The sequence below is a fragment of the Cyprinodon tularosa genome, unplaced genomic scaffold (assembly GCF_016077235.1).
Source record: "Cyprinodon tularosa strain WSP-4 unplaced genomic scaffold, ASM1607723v1 ctg52, whole genome shotgun sequence".
In the NCBI taxonomy this organism is placed as follows: Eukaryota; Metazoa; Chordata; class Actinopteri; order Cyprinodontiformes; family Cyprinodontidae; genus Cyprinodon; species Cyprinodon tularosa.
Genome location: NW_024039252.1, coordinates 758,907 through 774,311, shown reverse-complemented (window position 1 = coordinate 774,311; position 15,405 = coordinate 758,907). Strand labels below are relative to the sequence as shown.

Genomic DNA, 15,405 nt, shown 5'->3' with positions numbered 1-15,405 from the left:
CTGCGGCTCGTTGAGGCTGCTCTGCTGAGCTTAAGAGGAGCGTTCAGTCAGCTGAAGGAGGCCAGAGTGTTAAACCGTTGTGGTACACCTAGGCATCTGTCCTGTCGACAGATCTCGGAAGCCTGATGTTTTGGATTCCTGATTCTAACCTGTCTCCCTCAGTTCGTTGAGCTCTGGATTGCTCACCCTCCTGTCTTCGTGCTCTGAGGACTGGCCTCTAAATCGCTGCTGCTCAGATTCTGGTCTTGCGCTTCCCTCGAGCCCACTCGGTACTAGAGTACAGATTCTCACTGGTTCCTTCAGCTGCTCCTGAAACCTGCCTCCACTGCGGTGCTGCTCGGGCCCCCGCCTAAAGGGCTGGTTATACTCCTGCAGCAGTGTGTCACAGTGAGCTTGATGCAGACATTTTTGATTTATGCCAAATATTGAAGAGTGGTCAGCGCTGTTATTCTACACCACAACGCAAGAGGTACAATCACGAACTAGCTGTGGGTCTATATACGGCCGAGGCGACGAGGAAGTGGGGGCAAGTTTGTCCGACAACGTAGGGACATGAGTGCAAAAAGAGCGGGGATCCAGGTGGAAAAAGGGTCCCAGCATTTTCGCGCACCTCGCTTTTCTAGCTGGTCCACCTTCACGAGTTGTTTTCTGCAATTGCTGTCATACAAACAAAACAAGCTGGCAAGTGGATCTAGATTTGACCAATCAGAGGCTTCCTGTCTGCTGCACTGTCTGCGCTCACCTACAATTTGGGAAAGGTGCAGCAGAGTTTCTCCGGAGGGGGCGGTGACGTCTTTTTCTTCACTGTGACACCTACGCAGACAACCAAGTTTCGAAGTATAAATCAGCCTTAAGTCCCACCTGTTACTCAGCCACCTGCTCCCATTGGAAAGCTGTCAGTTACAGAACCAATTCCTCCACTCTGCCCGGATAGGTTATCCGTTCCTGGCATTAAGCAGAAGAGCAACAGCGCAGGTTTCTTTTGCTTTTCTTAGTCTTAAAAAGTTTCCTCTTTCCTGAAGGAGAACTCCGAACACTGACTTCCGAACCTCGTCGGCGGCTCCTGTTCTGAATTTACCTTATTTTTGTGTAGTCAAATAAACTTCTTAAACTGCTTGGTTTTCCCTCATCTGTGTCTGCATATGGGCCAAACACCTTAAAACCATGACACAAGCTATATTAGGGTTTGTATCTTCCTTTAGGAGCCCATGAAGTCGATCACAGATTAATTGATTGGAAAAACAAAGTTGATTGACTAAAGGCCTGGTGTCTCCTTTATTAAGCTTGATTACAAACAAAACAGATGCAAAGATTGTGATTTATCAATGTGCTCAGGCCTATTTTAACCACAAAGATGGTGACTGAGGTGTGGAACTGAAGTTAAATTGCGTCATTATTTTTCTCAGACATTTAATTTTACTCTAATCACAGATCACCTTTAACAAATCTAAAACTGCGGTCTGAGTTAGGCTGGTTCTGACAGACATGTCACAAATAATCAAATCCGACTTAAATTCAAAGCTCAAACATATTTAAATGTTTCCTCACTATTACATTCCTCTTTCCTGTGATAAGTAACAATAAGTAAATGTAACAAAGATGGAGGAATTCACATGAATTGCTGTAAATATTTACAAACCACCCGTATGCAGTGGTGCAAGATGTAGGATTGAACTATTTCAGAGACTTTAGAAATGAAAGAATTGAGGCATTCTCAGGGTTTATCAATATTTCCTGACTCAGAAAACATCATTAGTAACACAAATTATATCACATAAAATGTCTGTGGTATTTTGAGGGACCGAGACAAAAATATCAGAGAAGCAAAGGGAAGTCATTGAGGAAACAAATGGTAAGAAATATCTTTACCAAAAAGAATCCATAAAGAAAAACAAAAACAAAAAAAATTCCACATAACCCAAACCTGACACAGGAGCAGAACTTCTAAACATATTTTTTTATGGCGGTTGGCAAGCAACTATTGATGTGCATTACCGTCATCTATTGGAATGGAGTGTGGATCGGGATGCTACGCATAAATTCTCCCACACACAAAATAAAAAATGACAATAACAATTAAATGAATAAATCTTATATGCTTTCTGTCAATTTCGTTTTAAGTTAATTTATTAATTAACAAAATAATTTAGAAGTAGAAATTCTGTCCAAACTATCTTGTATATTTAACTGTAATTTATTTTTCTGTACCTCCTAAACTGACATACAAGGGAAACGTATATACTGGTTTATCAGACCATTTTGACACAAATGGGGAGCATGAAATACATTTACCTAAACAAAATTACAACAAATGACCAAACTAATCAGTATGAAACTAAATTGGCAACCTATGAGGAAGAGGACAAAACCAAATAGAAAAACCTAAACCCTTCTTACACCCCTTTTAAAAGTAAGTGGAAAAGCACACTGTCATTGAGGAGATTCTTTGCAGCTGGGACCTCCTTTCCTTTGCTGGCCACACCCACATGACAGCCTTTCAGGAACTAGCAACTCAAATGAGAAATATATTAATTTACAGTAAACAAAACAAGCAAGAAACAACAAAATGAGTCAACTAAATGTATGCACCCAAATAGTTAACCAATGGCAAACCGAAGTAAAAAAAAAAAAGTCAAGTACAGCGCAGTAAAATATAAGAGAATAATTCAAAGAAATAAGTAGTAACTTGTGGCCAGGACTCAGTAAGTTGTGGCCACAAACTATCTATTTCGTGGCCATGCATTAGTAAGTCATGGCCACAACTTATTAAGGTGTAGCCACGACTTATCAATCTCGTGGCCACGTGTTAGTAAATCATGGCCACGCCTTAACATCTTCAAAAAATAATTCTGCCCATGTCACCAGACGGGCTCTGTACATCTGACTTCCACAGGTGCTGAATGACACAAAAGCTGGCTGCAGTTGGGTTTCAGATTTAGAAGATAGCTTTGCATTACTTTTTTTACATTTACATATCCTCCACCTATGGATTTGATCAGCATTGGTATTAGAATATGATCTACATATTGATGAAGGCACACAAGCAAAAAAAAAAGGGTTGCACATGCTATCCACTGAATTACTAATACAAATCTCTTTGTCTTCTTTGATTATCTACTTTGCGTACACAAAAAAGTTTGCATGCATTTTAAGACACATGCAATCTTTTGCTTCACCTGACCAGAGAACCTTCTTCTATGGGTCTGATATTTCCTTACCTTTAGCGAACACCCCCCTTCTTGTCTCTTTGTCCATCAACTTCAATGCATGTCCCGTCTGCCGTATTTCTTTGTTCCTGTTATTTTGTTGATTCACTAATGTTCTCTAACAAACCTAAGAGGCATGTGCAGATGACGAATTATATACAACTGGACTCTACTTGAGTATTTTAAGGGATATGGGAGTAACAAGGTCTGAATACAGAAGTTCATACTTTTTATGTGTATGCATATGGTGTACAGATAAAATGGAACTTCAATACAATGATGTTAGGTATGTAGTTGAAAGATGTTCAAATGGAAAAAGGTTCAACATGTATCACTACTTTACCAATGCAATGTACATATCAGAATCAGACATACTTTTATAATCCCAGAGGGAAATTACAGTTCTGCTATGTTTTGATGTGAATCAGCTTTCACTGCATAATGAGGTAGAGCACCTTACTCTGTTGTCAACACCGTACTGGTAACATGTTATACATCATATTGTTTTACGAAGGATATATGTGAGTGCAACATGTTCTGACCTCAGTTTCATGATTGAGTAAGTTAGGATAGAAAGTGCCAGGACCTTCTCCTCATGAAGACCCAGAGCAAGGGCACTATCTCCCCAACCCCATAGATCAGCCAGGCCTGAATGTCAAAGCACACAGCAGCCGCCGCGATGCCAGGAGTCCCCCCTCTCACTCCCTCTCTGGCCCGGGATCTGCTGTCTGGTGACACCACTGTGCTAATGACCTGCTTTGGGATTTGCTCCATGGGACTCCTTGGCTTAGGAAGATGGAAGTTGTAGATTTCCAGCTGGAAGGTCACTATGGACGATGACCACTTGCTCTATATATTTCCTATTTTTGATGACGCTTTTAGATTGTTATATACAGCTATTTCTGTCAGTCAAATTGGAAATATTGCTATGCAATTCTCTTTGTTTCGATATTTGCTCTGTTTCTTAGTATAGACAGACTCGAATTTTGCTTGGACTGCATACATATGATAATATCTTGTTCCAAAATATAATTGCTCAACAATTTGGATAACAGTGAAGTTGGAAAGCAGAATTCACGCCTTGCTTGCCAACTCTGAAGCCCTCTGATTGTTAGCTCTCCATGTAATTTTTGTTCTTTTCTTAATCAGTTTATGGTTATAGAATGCATCAGTGCTAAAAGGCCAATGTTTTCAGCCACTCATATTCATTACTTCTTTTCCCCCTCTCAGCCTCAGGAGTTTGGCTCATTGGAGCAGAGTCTGAAGCCTCCAGAGAGTTTTTTTTTCTGGTGTTAGAGACGCCTCCTTGACCTCACCCGTACCTGGTGTGGGTGGCGTCCAACTGGGAAGCAACCACAGACTGAAGACGATGATGCTCCTGGTGGATTCTCCCAGGAGCCAGCCTTATTCCGGGGTCATGCATTCCAGCAATCTCCGTAATTATAAGCAAGTAGGTTAAAAAAAAATAGTAAAAATAGTCGAATCTTCTGCTTTTCTCAGAATGAATGTGCCTCGCTTCTCAAGGGAACCATTCACATGTCTGAGTTTCAGGAGTTGGATGGGTTTTAATGAGGCAAGTCAAATGTGTGTGTGGTAGAATGTCTGTTCCTTTGCCCTCTTCTAAAGAGCATAATTGACCAAATACGCTTTAAAGCCACCATTTATCCACCATCTCAGCCTGTTCTGCTAAATAGCCTTCAGTGATTATTATTTCTGGAGGAGATGCATCATTGGGATTAAAACTTTCTCTGCTTATAAAAGTTCATTTCTTTTTTTTTTTTTTTTTTCCTTTGGAGACCATCTGAGCCAGATGGCCCGGGGGGTGAGAGAGGGCACAGGTCAATCAGAGCTGCCGAAGGAACCCAACACACTAGGGCCTCAGATTCCACTGTGGAACATTTCACCCTGCTGGGAGGCAGATTGAAATCTCCAGCGCTGCAGCACATACTTTCTCGGTGTAAAGGCTTGTCTAACAAAATGAAAAAAAAAGAAAAAAAGAAAAAGCACATAACTGCTCATATTTTTAAAAAGACTGTATTTTCAATAGTATCTCAACGGCTTGTAGCCACAGAAGGACAATGCAATTAGGCCCCCGCTTATGCTTTTTTATGAGAATGACTACATTGCATTTTGCTGGAACATTAAAGCATGTGCTGATATAAATGGGTGTTTGTGTTGTTATCTTTGCATGATTTCCCTCCCTCCACAGAGGTATGACTTGAGAAAAAAAAAAACACTTTTGTTTATTCTTTTTATTTATTTATTTTTTGCTATGCCTATTTACTCTGAAAATGTGTACATTTGATTATCCTTTCCATATTTATTAGGTTACCCCTAAGGGGAAAGTCATGTCAAGCAATTTTTGAGCATCATGAGCAACCTTCTTTGCGTGAGGTTTACAAATACTTGAAGGAGAAAGGGGGAAGAACTTCTGAGGGAAGAGTGCACTTTACTAAGAGACTCGGCTGTGGAGCTGTGAGCCGACTCAAGCCTTGCATTGTCACTAATGAAAGTTGTAAAGAGCCCAGGAGGACCGAAGAGCAATGTTTGTTTGTGTTTGAGAAAATTCGGGAGATATGAGCCGGGATGGCGGTGGGGAAGGTGGGGTTGGGTAAGGTGCCAAAAAACTTTGGGAGTTCTGTCTGACAGAGAGCCCTGACGCAGAGCAGGAACTTTGGAGCATTGTTAAACATTGAAGTTTCAGGGCAATAGGGACCATCTGACAGATTTCTGAGCACCTACCACAGATGTTTTACATGTTTGTGTTTACCAACTTTACTGTAGTTTGTGAGTGCGCTGGATTTACCAAAGCACGCTGTGTCAATCTGTGTCACCCTTGGCATTATTGATCTTTTGTTAACATTTTGTGGCAGTAAGTGGGTTAGGGAGCGATTTGAAAAGCAGAAGGTGCAGATACAATTGCAAACAAAAAGCCCTGACATCACAAGTCGGTTATTGGGTCTACTTTATAACAATTACAGATTAATCTGCAATTATTAAACATAACTAAATCTGAAAAAGAATGAAAAATAATGGCTTCCATTCTATTCACAAAGTGCCTTGCAAATGGTATTTTTCCTTCATGCTTTAATATAATACAATAATGTGTTGATTGTGATATCTTGTAAAAGGCTTAAACAAAGCAGAGCATAACTTTTACAACTGAAAGCCTGAGAGTTAATTTGGAATGCAGATATATATAAGGCCCTTCTTGTAAGTAAATTGTAGGACTTCCTCTTATTGCTGTTTCCGCTTGAGCTCTTTTTCATCAAAAGGCAGAATGGTTTGCTCATTCTTCTTTGCAAAATACCTCAGGCTCAGAATATGTAGAGCTTTGTGATTCTTTTCATAGTTTTCAAGCACATTTAGGTCTGGACTTTGACTACGCCATCATATTCAAATAAAATAATGTGCTTAGACAAACAAAAAATTCCATTGCAGCTCTGATTCAACTTATTTGTTTCATTCATCTTCCCACCAACTTTTGGTAGCATCATTGTCTTTGCCAAAGCCAGGTTTCTTTGCAACCTGTATCAGTTCAGTGTTACTTTCCCATACATTTTATACACTCAACAAAAATATAAACGCAACAATTTTGGTTTTGTTCCAATTTTTAATGAGATGAACTCAACAATCTATAACTTTTTCCACATACAGAATATAACTATTTCCCTAAAATATTGTTCACAAACCAGTATAATTCTGTGATAGTGAGCACTTCTCCTTTGCTGAGATAATCCATCCCGCCTCACAGGTGTGTCTTATCAATATGCTGATTAGACACCATGATTAGTTCACAGGTGTGCCTTAGATTGCCTACAATAAAAGGCCACTCTGAAAGGTGCAGTTTTATCACACAGCACAATGCCACAGAGGTCGCAAAATTTGAGCGAGCGTGCAATTGGCATGCAGACAGCAGGAATGTCAACCAATGTTCATTTCTCTACCATATGCTGTTGTTTTAAAGATTTTGGCAGTACATCCAACCATTCTCACGAGAGCAGACCACGTGTAACCACAACAGCCCAGGACCTCCACATCCAGCATGTTTACCTTCAATATCGTCTGAGACCAGCCACTCGGACAGCTGCTGAAACAAATGGTTTACATAACCAAAGAATTTCTGCACAAACTGTCAGAAACCATCTCAGAGAAGCTCATCTCCATGCACGTCGCAATTATTGGGGTCTCAACCTGAATCCAGTTCATCATCATAGCCGACTTGAGTGGGCAAAATCTGGTGTCTGGCACATTGGAGAGGTGTTCTATTCATAGATGAATTGCAGTTTACACTGTTCAGGGAAGATGGCAGAGAGCATGTGTGGCATCCTGTGGATGAGTGGTTTTCAGATGTCAATGTTGTGGATCGAATGGCCTATGGTGGCTGTAGGATTATGGTATGGCAGGTGTATGTTATGGATAGAGAACACAGGTGCATTTAATTGATTGAATTTTTAATGCAGAGAGATACCATCATGAGATCCTGAGGCCCATTGTGCCATACGTCCAAAAACATCACCTCATATTGCAGCAGGATAATGCACGGCCCCATGTTGCCATGACCTGTACACAAGTCTTGGAAGCTGAAAACGTCCTAGTTCTTGCATGGCCGGAAAACTCACCAGACATGTCACTTCGCACAGCCATTGAAGAAGAGGGGACCAACATTCCACAGGCCGCATTTGACTACCTGATCAACTCTATGCAAAGATGTGCTGCCATGCATGATGCAAATGGTGGTCACACCTGATACTGAATGGTTTTCTGAGTCCTCAGACCCCCCCAATAAAACAAAGCTGTACCTTTCAGAGTGTACCTTTTATTATGGGTAGTCTAAGGCACACGTGCACTAATCATGGTGTCTAATCAGCATCTTGATAGGGGCACACCTGTGAGGTGGGATGGATTATCTTGTCATGGTTTTATCAAGAGCTCGGACCCACATGCAGAGAAACCGATTCAGAGAGACCAGGGGAAAGGTTTAACAGGTTTATTGAAGATATAATGCTGAATCAAGTGTTGCTCTGAGCACTGCTCAACCGGAAGTTTCCAGAGAAGTTGTTGACTCTTTGACTCCAGTCTGTGTGCGGTAGTTCGAGTGTTTGTCTGATTTGGTGGAGGGCGAACAGGGTTTACCCAGAATACGGTTGTTTGTAGGTGAACGGAGAAGCTGATTTCCTGCGGTACTTGAACGGGTCGTAGTGAAGATGAATCCCTTGCTCAGTGTGAAGCTCAAACGATCTCTTGAGGGTAAGTGGATTCAAACCTCCAGTTTAAATCCTCAGTTCAGTCTGAAACTCAGATGATCCTTCCAGGGAGAGAAGGTCGAAACATCCAGTTTGCAGGATGACTTCCGGCTGAGAGGCAAAGACAAAAAACAAGATTAAGACTCAGGTTGACAAGAACTCAGTTTGACTCAGCAAAACTCAGCTTGGCTAGAGTACCCAAAACTGGAAAACACTCTGGCGTCGAGGTAGTGGCAGTCAGCAGCTTAAGAGTGCTCCATTAACGAGGTAACCCTATGCAGGTGTGTGGGGAGGCGGACCAGAACAAGGCGCCTCCTGGTGGAGGTAGGGAGACAAACACAGAAACACAAACACAAACACACAGACAGGAATCCTGACATATCTCAGCAAAGAAGAAGTGCTCACTATCACAGATTTAGACCAGTTTGTGAACAATATTTGAGGGAAATGGCTATATTTTGTATGTGGAAAGGTATTTCAATCTTTGATTTAATCTCATAAAAAATGGGAGCAAAACCAAAAGTGTTGCGATTATATTTTTGTTGAGTGTAAAAAGGCCAAAAAGCTCACATTTTGTGTGATCTGCCCAGAGCAATTCATGTTTGTTATGTCCTCTACTTTAATTTGTTAAAACAAAAATAGATTTTCTTTGTAGTGCGACCAAGTCATTACAAGTCAGCATTGGCAAGTTTCAATCGGAGTCACAAGTCAAAATCAGAAATTGTTTTTTAAAATGAAATCCTTTCAACTTCGAACCAGATCTATTCGGCGTGTCCCTTGATTTTCATAATCCTGATTGTTCACTCTTGTTTTCTTACAATCCTTCTTGGCCTGCCTGCACTTAGCAGCTGTATTTGTACTGTTAATAGAATATCTATCTATGAACTGCTACACACACTAGATGATGTGTAAAGAACCTAATGCACTGTTTTCTATGTATGGATAAACACACTAAAAGAGCTGAAAAGATGCAACAAACATTTCGCAACTTTCATTTTCTAAAACTTTGTAAAAGCTGTCTTATTTTCCCTTCACTTAAAATCCTGTAGTACTTGTACCACATAAACCCTTAATAGGGAAACATTGTCATTTTTATCACAGCACATAATGCTCTCTCTTCATGGTGATTATGAATTTTATTTTACATTACATATTCCTGTGTGCTAGCTACGTACCTTATATGCCTTTAATGGTATATAACCTCATTATGAGCTGGAAGAAAAAGTACAGAGATACCCTAAAGAAAACGACCAATCCTAATGTGTGCTCACATCATTAACTTTTACCATTACAAATAACTTTATGGTGAAATTCCTTTTAAAAACAATGGTCAGGCCAAACTAAAGGCTATCAGGGGTTGCTGTTAATTTTTTCTTTTCCTACAGCGGCACACACTTTGAATTGCCCTTTTGACTTCTTCCCTCTTTCTCTCAAAGGGTTTTGCAGCCAGAAAAACCAAGACTTTTCCATTTTGCGCGGCCCATGCAAGAGATACACTGAAAGTGGAAAAAGCTGTTGCACACCTGTGATTTTTTAGATGGGGGGTCTCTGGCAGAGGCTACTTCCAGCCTGCAGAGGGGGAAAAGAGCAGAGCAAGAAGCCCACCGCAGGGCTCCTCTCTGGATCTCATTTTCACATAGCGGGGTATAGAAAGGGGGCCCAGGAACCGGCAGGCAGGTGAAGGGTGTAGACTATTGCAATGCTCCTTTGAAGTGCAAAGAAAGAAAGTAACCTTACATATTTGTAAGTTTAATCTTGATAGTTTAGAAAAAAGAAGAAAAAAATGTGTGTCTATATATATAGCTATATATTTTTTTTATATATACAAATACATATTCATGCTCATTATGTTACAGTAGTTTTTTATTGAGAAAGATATGCTTCTACATAAAGCTCATCCAGCCTTTCTTTGAATCTCTATGCTCTATTTCATACATGCAACCCAACAGCCGCACAGAAAATGTCTTTCTGCTTAACCATTTCTACCAGAAGGGGGACCAGTCCGTCTGCCGTAGACGGAGAGTGGCCGACGGCGAGCATGAAGGCAGAGGAGACGGCAGGGTGAGCAGAGTTCCACTCCGGATCCGAGGATCGAGCGGATCCAGCAATCCGCATTTTGCCACGAGCCCTCGGATTTTAATCATGCCTCTCTGTCTGTGTGTGAGTGCAGGCAGGCTGACAATGATTTCCTCAGTGATTACGTACAGAGCGAGTCCCTGCGGGGTAGGGGCCCCCTCTGGAGCCATCCTGATGGCTTTGGGGGCCTTGCTTCCATTTTCCATTATTATGTGGACTACCGGAGCGACAGCGCAGTCCAAGACCTTGCAGGTTTGTGATGAGGAGGGAGCTTCCATCTACTCTCTGCTTCTTCAACCTCTTTTAAGAGCAATTTAGACATAGACTAAGATCACATTCCCGAACCTAATTCATGATTAGCTGACCGGAGAGAGAAACGGGAAGAGTCTGCTCTAGTTCTAATACTGTTAGGTGGATTTGAAGTAAAAAAAGTGTGATTATAATTTTTCCTTTTTTATTTTTATTTTTTTTTTGGGAGTTTTATTCCTTTTTTTGTGCTCTCTCGTAGGAGGTATTTTGCAGATGCCTTTATAACGCGGATGCATTTGAGATGAGAAACGAAAAGCTTGTAGCTATATTCCGCTTTTCATCTCTTATCTGAGCGATCATCATGCCCACACGCGCGTCTCTTTTCCCGGAGAAAGGACGCGGCATGACGGGATCGGCACATTCTCACACTTTTCCAGCTCAACTGTAAACACACCGATCGGGGCTAATTGGATTTTATAACATCCACCTACTCATCACAAAAAAAATATAACAGGCAAACTCGCGTCCACAGCGCGCGGCCACGCACGGCTGGAAGTTGCATCTTTCTGTAATGGCGCGATTTTTCGGCCAGGGCAATTTAGAGAAATCATACCCATAGACTATCCCGTCCTGCACTGAAATTTACAAGGCAGAAACTGAGCAACTTCAGCTGGGGGTTTTCTTTTCTGTAGGATGTCGCGCCGCAAGCAAGCGAAACCAAGATCACTGAAAGGTAAGTGATAAGCCTGAGTATTTATTTATTTTTGTTGGCTCTCTCCAAACATTTGCTGCCAATTAAGGGGGATGCAAATGTGTGTTATTTTACGCATTTTACGCATCTTTTTTTTTTTTTTTTTTTTTAAAGAGCGGCAGTAGACGGACTTTACGTTTGAGAGGAGTATAACAACAAATTGTTTTCAAATCAAATAAGCAAAAGGATGATCTGCTTCAGTTATGGTTGCGTTGTGGTGACAGTAAAAGTGCAAGGGAAGGGCAATGGAGAATGTAAGACAGGAAGAGAGAAAGAGAGAGAGAGCAACAGCGGAGCGCGACGCTGGATGCGCACATCTGGATGCGTTAAAGGCGCTCCAGGTCGGATCTTGAGCCGAATGATGGAATGGGGGGGCTGAGTCACGTGATTCAACTCTGTGAGAAACTAAGGTGTAAAACATTTTTATATGTGAAAGGGAAAAGAAAAGGCTCCTTATGATTTACAGCGCAGACATATCTATATAGAGATATTGTAAAGAAAGATCCCTCAAATCTAACCATTTGCATTATTTATAAGTTTGATTATGCACATGTGAAAAAAGTGGGGAAATATCCTCTCTACACTATTTCTCTGTCATCTCTCTGACTTATTGGCTTTTACACAGTTGCAATGGCTTGCAATTTGATCCCCCATTTGTCATTGAGGGAGAAAGGGGGGGCAGTGAAATAGAGACAGAAACCCACAGTCTTCACACATGACTTTCCCTAGCTGCATATGCAGTGTGTTTGTGTGGGCAAAGGGGTGGGGTGGTGGGGGGGCTACAGAGTTTTGGAGTTTGATCTCCAGTTCATCTGGCAGACATTGTATTTTGCTCAGCAAATAATTGTCCACAATTTCCCTTTCTCAGCTTGTGGTCTGTAGCCCCTTTCTCCCCTTCTCGCTTTCATTCTTACCTCCTTTTTTTTTCCTTTCTCAGAAGTCTTCATCTCAAAAGAAGATTACATGGTCTTGCGGTAGTAAATTCATGCAGCCACCATTTTAAATCAATACCCAGGAGAGAAGTGGAAATGTTAGTGCAGCACATCTTTTCCAAAATCGTCTCCGTTCGCAGTAAACAACTCCATGCAAACATTTCTTATTTTCTCTGACATTATGGGGTTGGGAGTTATTTTTTCTTTCTTTTTTTTTTCATTAAGTACCATGACAGTGGTTAATCTCAAAAGACATATCAGTTAAACATATTTATTTGCAACCTAGCAATCTACAAGTGTGTTTGAAAGTATGCCGAAGAACATCTGTTTGGGTTTGTGCACATCAGTGTGTACGGCAGAGAAGGGATGTGTAGTGAGCAAATCAGCATGCAAATGAAGTCAGAGTGATGACATTGTTTGTGTTAGTCGTTGTCACAGAAAATTGAAATCGGAGAGGGAAGAAAAAAAAATGGCCGTTACGTCTGCATCTTTATTTCCACCGCTTTGGCCGAGGCAGAAGTGGAGAAATATGTCAGAGATATTTCCCTGTGTTTTGAATCAGACCCAAGGCAGGCCGGGCAGATGTTATTTATTGTTCTTTGTCTATGTCTTTCCTTAGGGACTAAGATGCACTCATACAGATGTACAGAATAACTTAACTTGTCATTTCCCTGAATAGTTGAATTCTCTCTTACTGTTTGCAGAGAGGCTGGAATTAGTGATTTTATCTTACGTTTTAGAAAGTCTAATTTTATATTTTTATTTTGGTTTCTTCATATATTTCTGTCTCACACAGACATGTGTGAGCCTCTGTCTGAATAGCTTCATGGTTTGAGAGTTTTGAGAATGTTGTTTTTAGGGCAGCGGTCAGTGCCCATAAAGAACATCTTGTCCTGCAGAGTAGGCCTACAGAATAAACAGGTGCAAATGAAAGATGCAGACATCATGTGTATGGATACAATAGACACGGCATGCATGGAGAGGAGATGGGGAAATAATGCAGTGACAGTTGACACTCTTCCTTTTTTTGCTGCCCCCCCTTGTGTAGCTCCCCCCTCCACCCCCAGCCCTTCCTCATGAACACCCAGTTTCTCGGTCTTGGTGGCTTTTGGGAGTCAGAGGTTATGTTTTTTGGTCCCATCGAGAAAAAGGGCAACATTACAAGTCCCGTTTCAATTAAGTCTGAGAGACAGATCCAGCTACGTTATTGCTTTGGGGAATAAATGGCACAGGACGAGACCATACATCATTCGCTTATATGCAAACACTTCACCCCGGCTACTGACATTTACTCAATCCCGAGTCTTCTGCGTTTCTCAACTGTAGGCATATTGTAATTTTGTTTTCATGTGCAGTGGCTTTGGGTCAGCACACAGTGAGCAGCAAGGCAAGGAGGATCTTCCTCCTGAATCCTGCACGACTACTGCCACGTTGCCTGTGTGACTGTTCTTCCTGAATAATGTCAGCCCAAGTTTATATTTTTTTCCCAAGCACAAATGAAACCCCAGCAATTGCAAGTTCATTTGCTAAAGGATAGACATTGCTAGATCTGTCGTTTGCATGTATAAATGCATTTCCTGCACCATTTACTTTGAGTGTAGCGATTGTCCTGAAATCAGGCCTGTATCATGCACTCCATAAATACTTAGTTTTTTTTTTAGAAGCAAAAATTTGCTGCCACATGTGTGAACTCTGGAGAATTGCTTTGTTGTCACAGTTAAAGATACAAGATTTTTTTTATTAAGACCTTTATTTAGACCTAAATATAACAGAATTTTAAAAAAGTATGCTGAAACAGATCAGTTTACTAAAACATATCTTGTTTAAAACTTCAATTTTTAAATGAACCCTTTTAAGAAAAAGTAAAAAGAACCCTGCAAATTCTAGATTTCTTAGAAAATTAAGTATTTTTTTATGTAAAAAAATGAATTTAAATAGTTGTAAGATTTGAACCCCTCCTCTTTACAGTTATAATTGTTTGCATCATGGGGGGAAATTTCCTAAATGTTAATTATTTTAATCATAAATACCATCCAAATTCATTTAACTCTTTATTCTGTGCACGCATTTGCAAGTAATATCTTTAGTGCTGATTTTTAACAGTGATTGTTGTGACTGAGATGCAGAAATAAACAGTATTTTGTATAATGTCTTGTCTTTTCTTAAATACTTATTAGCAGCGTCATTCTCAGCTGCCTCAAATTCCAGTACGCTCACAATTAATGATCTGTGGCATAACACCCATTAACGCTTTTCTAATGTGACACAAAAAAATAGTTTAGAATTATCATTAAGGAAATTATGACGAAGCCATGGAAAAAATCCCATTAGCATGCCTGTCAGTGCTCTTGACGTGCGGCTGAGTGTGTTGGATCGGGGTGTCGCGGGAGCTGGCCGATATCTGTCCTTTTTCCATGGCATGTGTCGCTCTTGTTGTCATGGCTTGTCTGCCACATGGAGACACACTTCTTAGTCAGAGACAGTGACTGATTTGTAGCACTGCTGCGGATGAAATTATAGACTAAGGATGAATAGCGTTAATATTTTCCGGAAGCTGAATTTGCAAAACGTGCATAATGAGGTTGTTGATTCATGACATTTGTCTTTGCTTTTAAATTGACACAATTGGAGTATCTTTTGATACAATTTATTTTAAACAATGGCAGCAATAAATGGAACATTACAAATATTATGCAACACAAACAACATGCTCCTTAACTGCAAATTATTTATGACACTAATCACCCGTTCAAATAATGCTCATTAAGAAAGTTATTCATGTGCAGTGCATGTCCTCCTCCCTCCCTTCTCCCCGGCCCTAATTGAGGAGGGTTGACCTCTTGACCCGAGCTAAATTGAGTTGTACTCCCCGTGGTGAGCGTCTCCTTGCTGGTCAGTCAGGGCGGATTACACAGGCATTGTGTTCGGCACTGTATCGTTCATGC

At 40.8% G+C, this 15,405-nt stretch overlaps 1 protein-coding gene across 8 annotated transcripts in view; it reads left to right on the top strand.

Annotated features, from left to right (window-relative positions):
* The first annotated feature begins 10,621 nt into the window (after positions 1-10,621).
* Positions 10,622-15,405, top strand: part of LOC119795698 (zinc finger protein 521) — a 126,647-nt gene continuing 121,863 nt past the window's right edge. For 3 of the 8 annotated variants that reach the window (XM_038303823.1, XM_038303821.1, XM_038303822.1), the window contains exon 1: positions 10,628-10,780. Coding sequence is in view for 3 of the 8 variants with exons in the window: in XM_038303825.1 (XP_038159753.1) it covers positions 11,471-11,510 (40 nt within the window). In the remaining 5 variants the exon portion in view is untranslated. The other 5 variants (XM_038303825.1, XM_038303824.1, XM_038303829.1 and 2 more) reach the window with 4 other exon arrangements.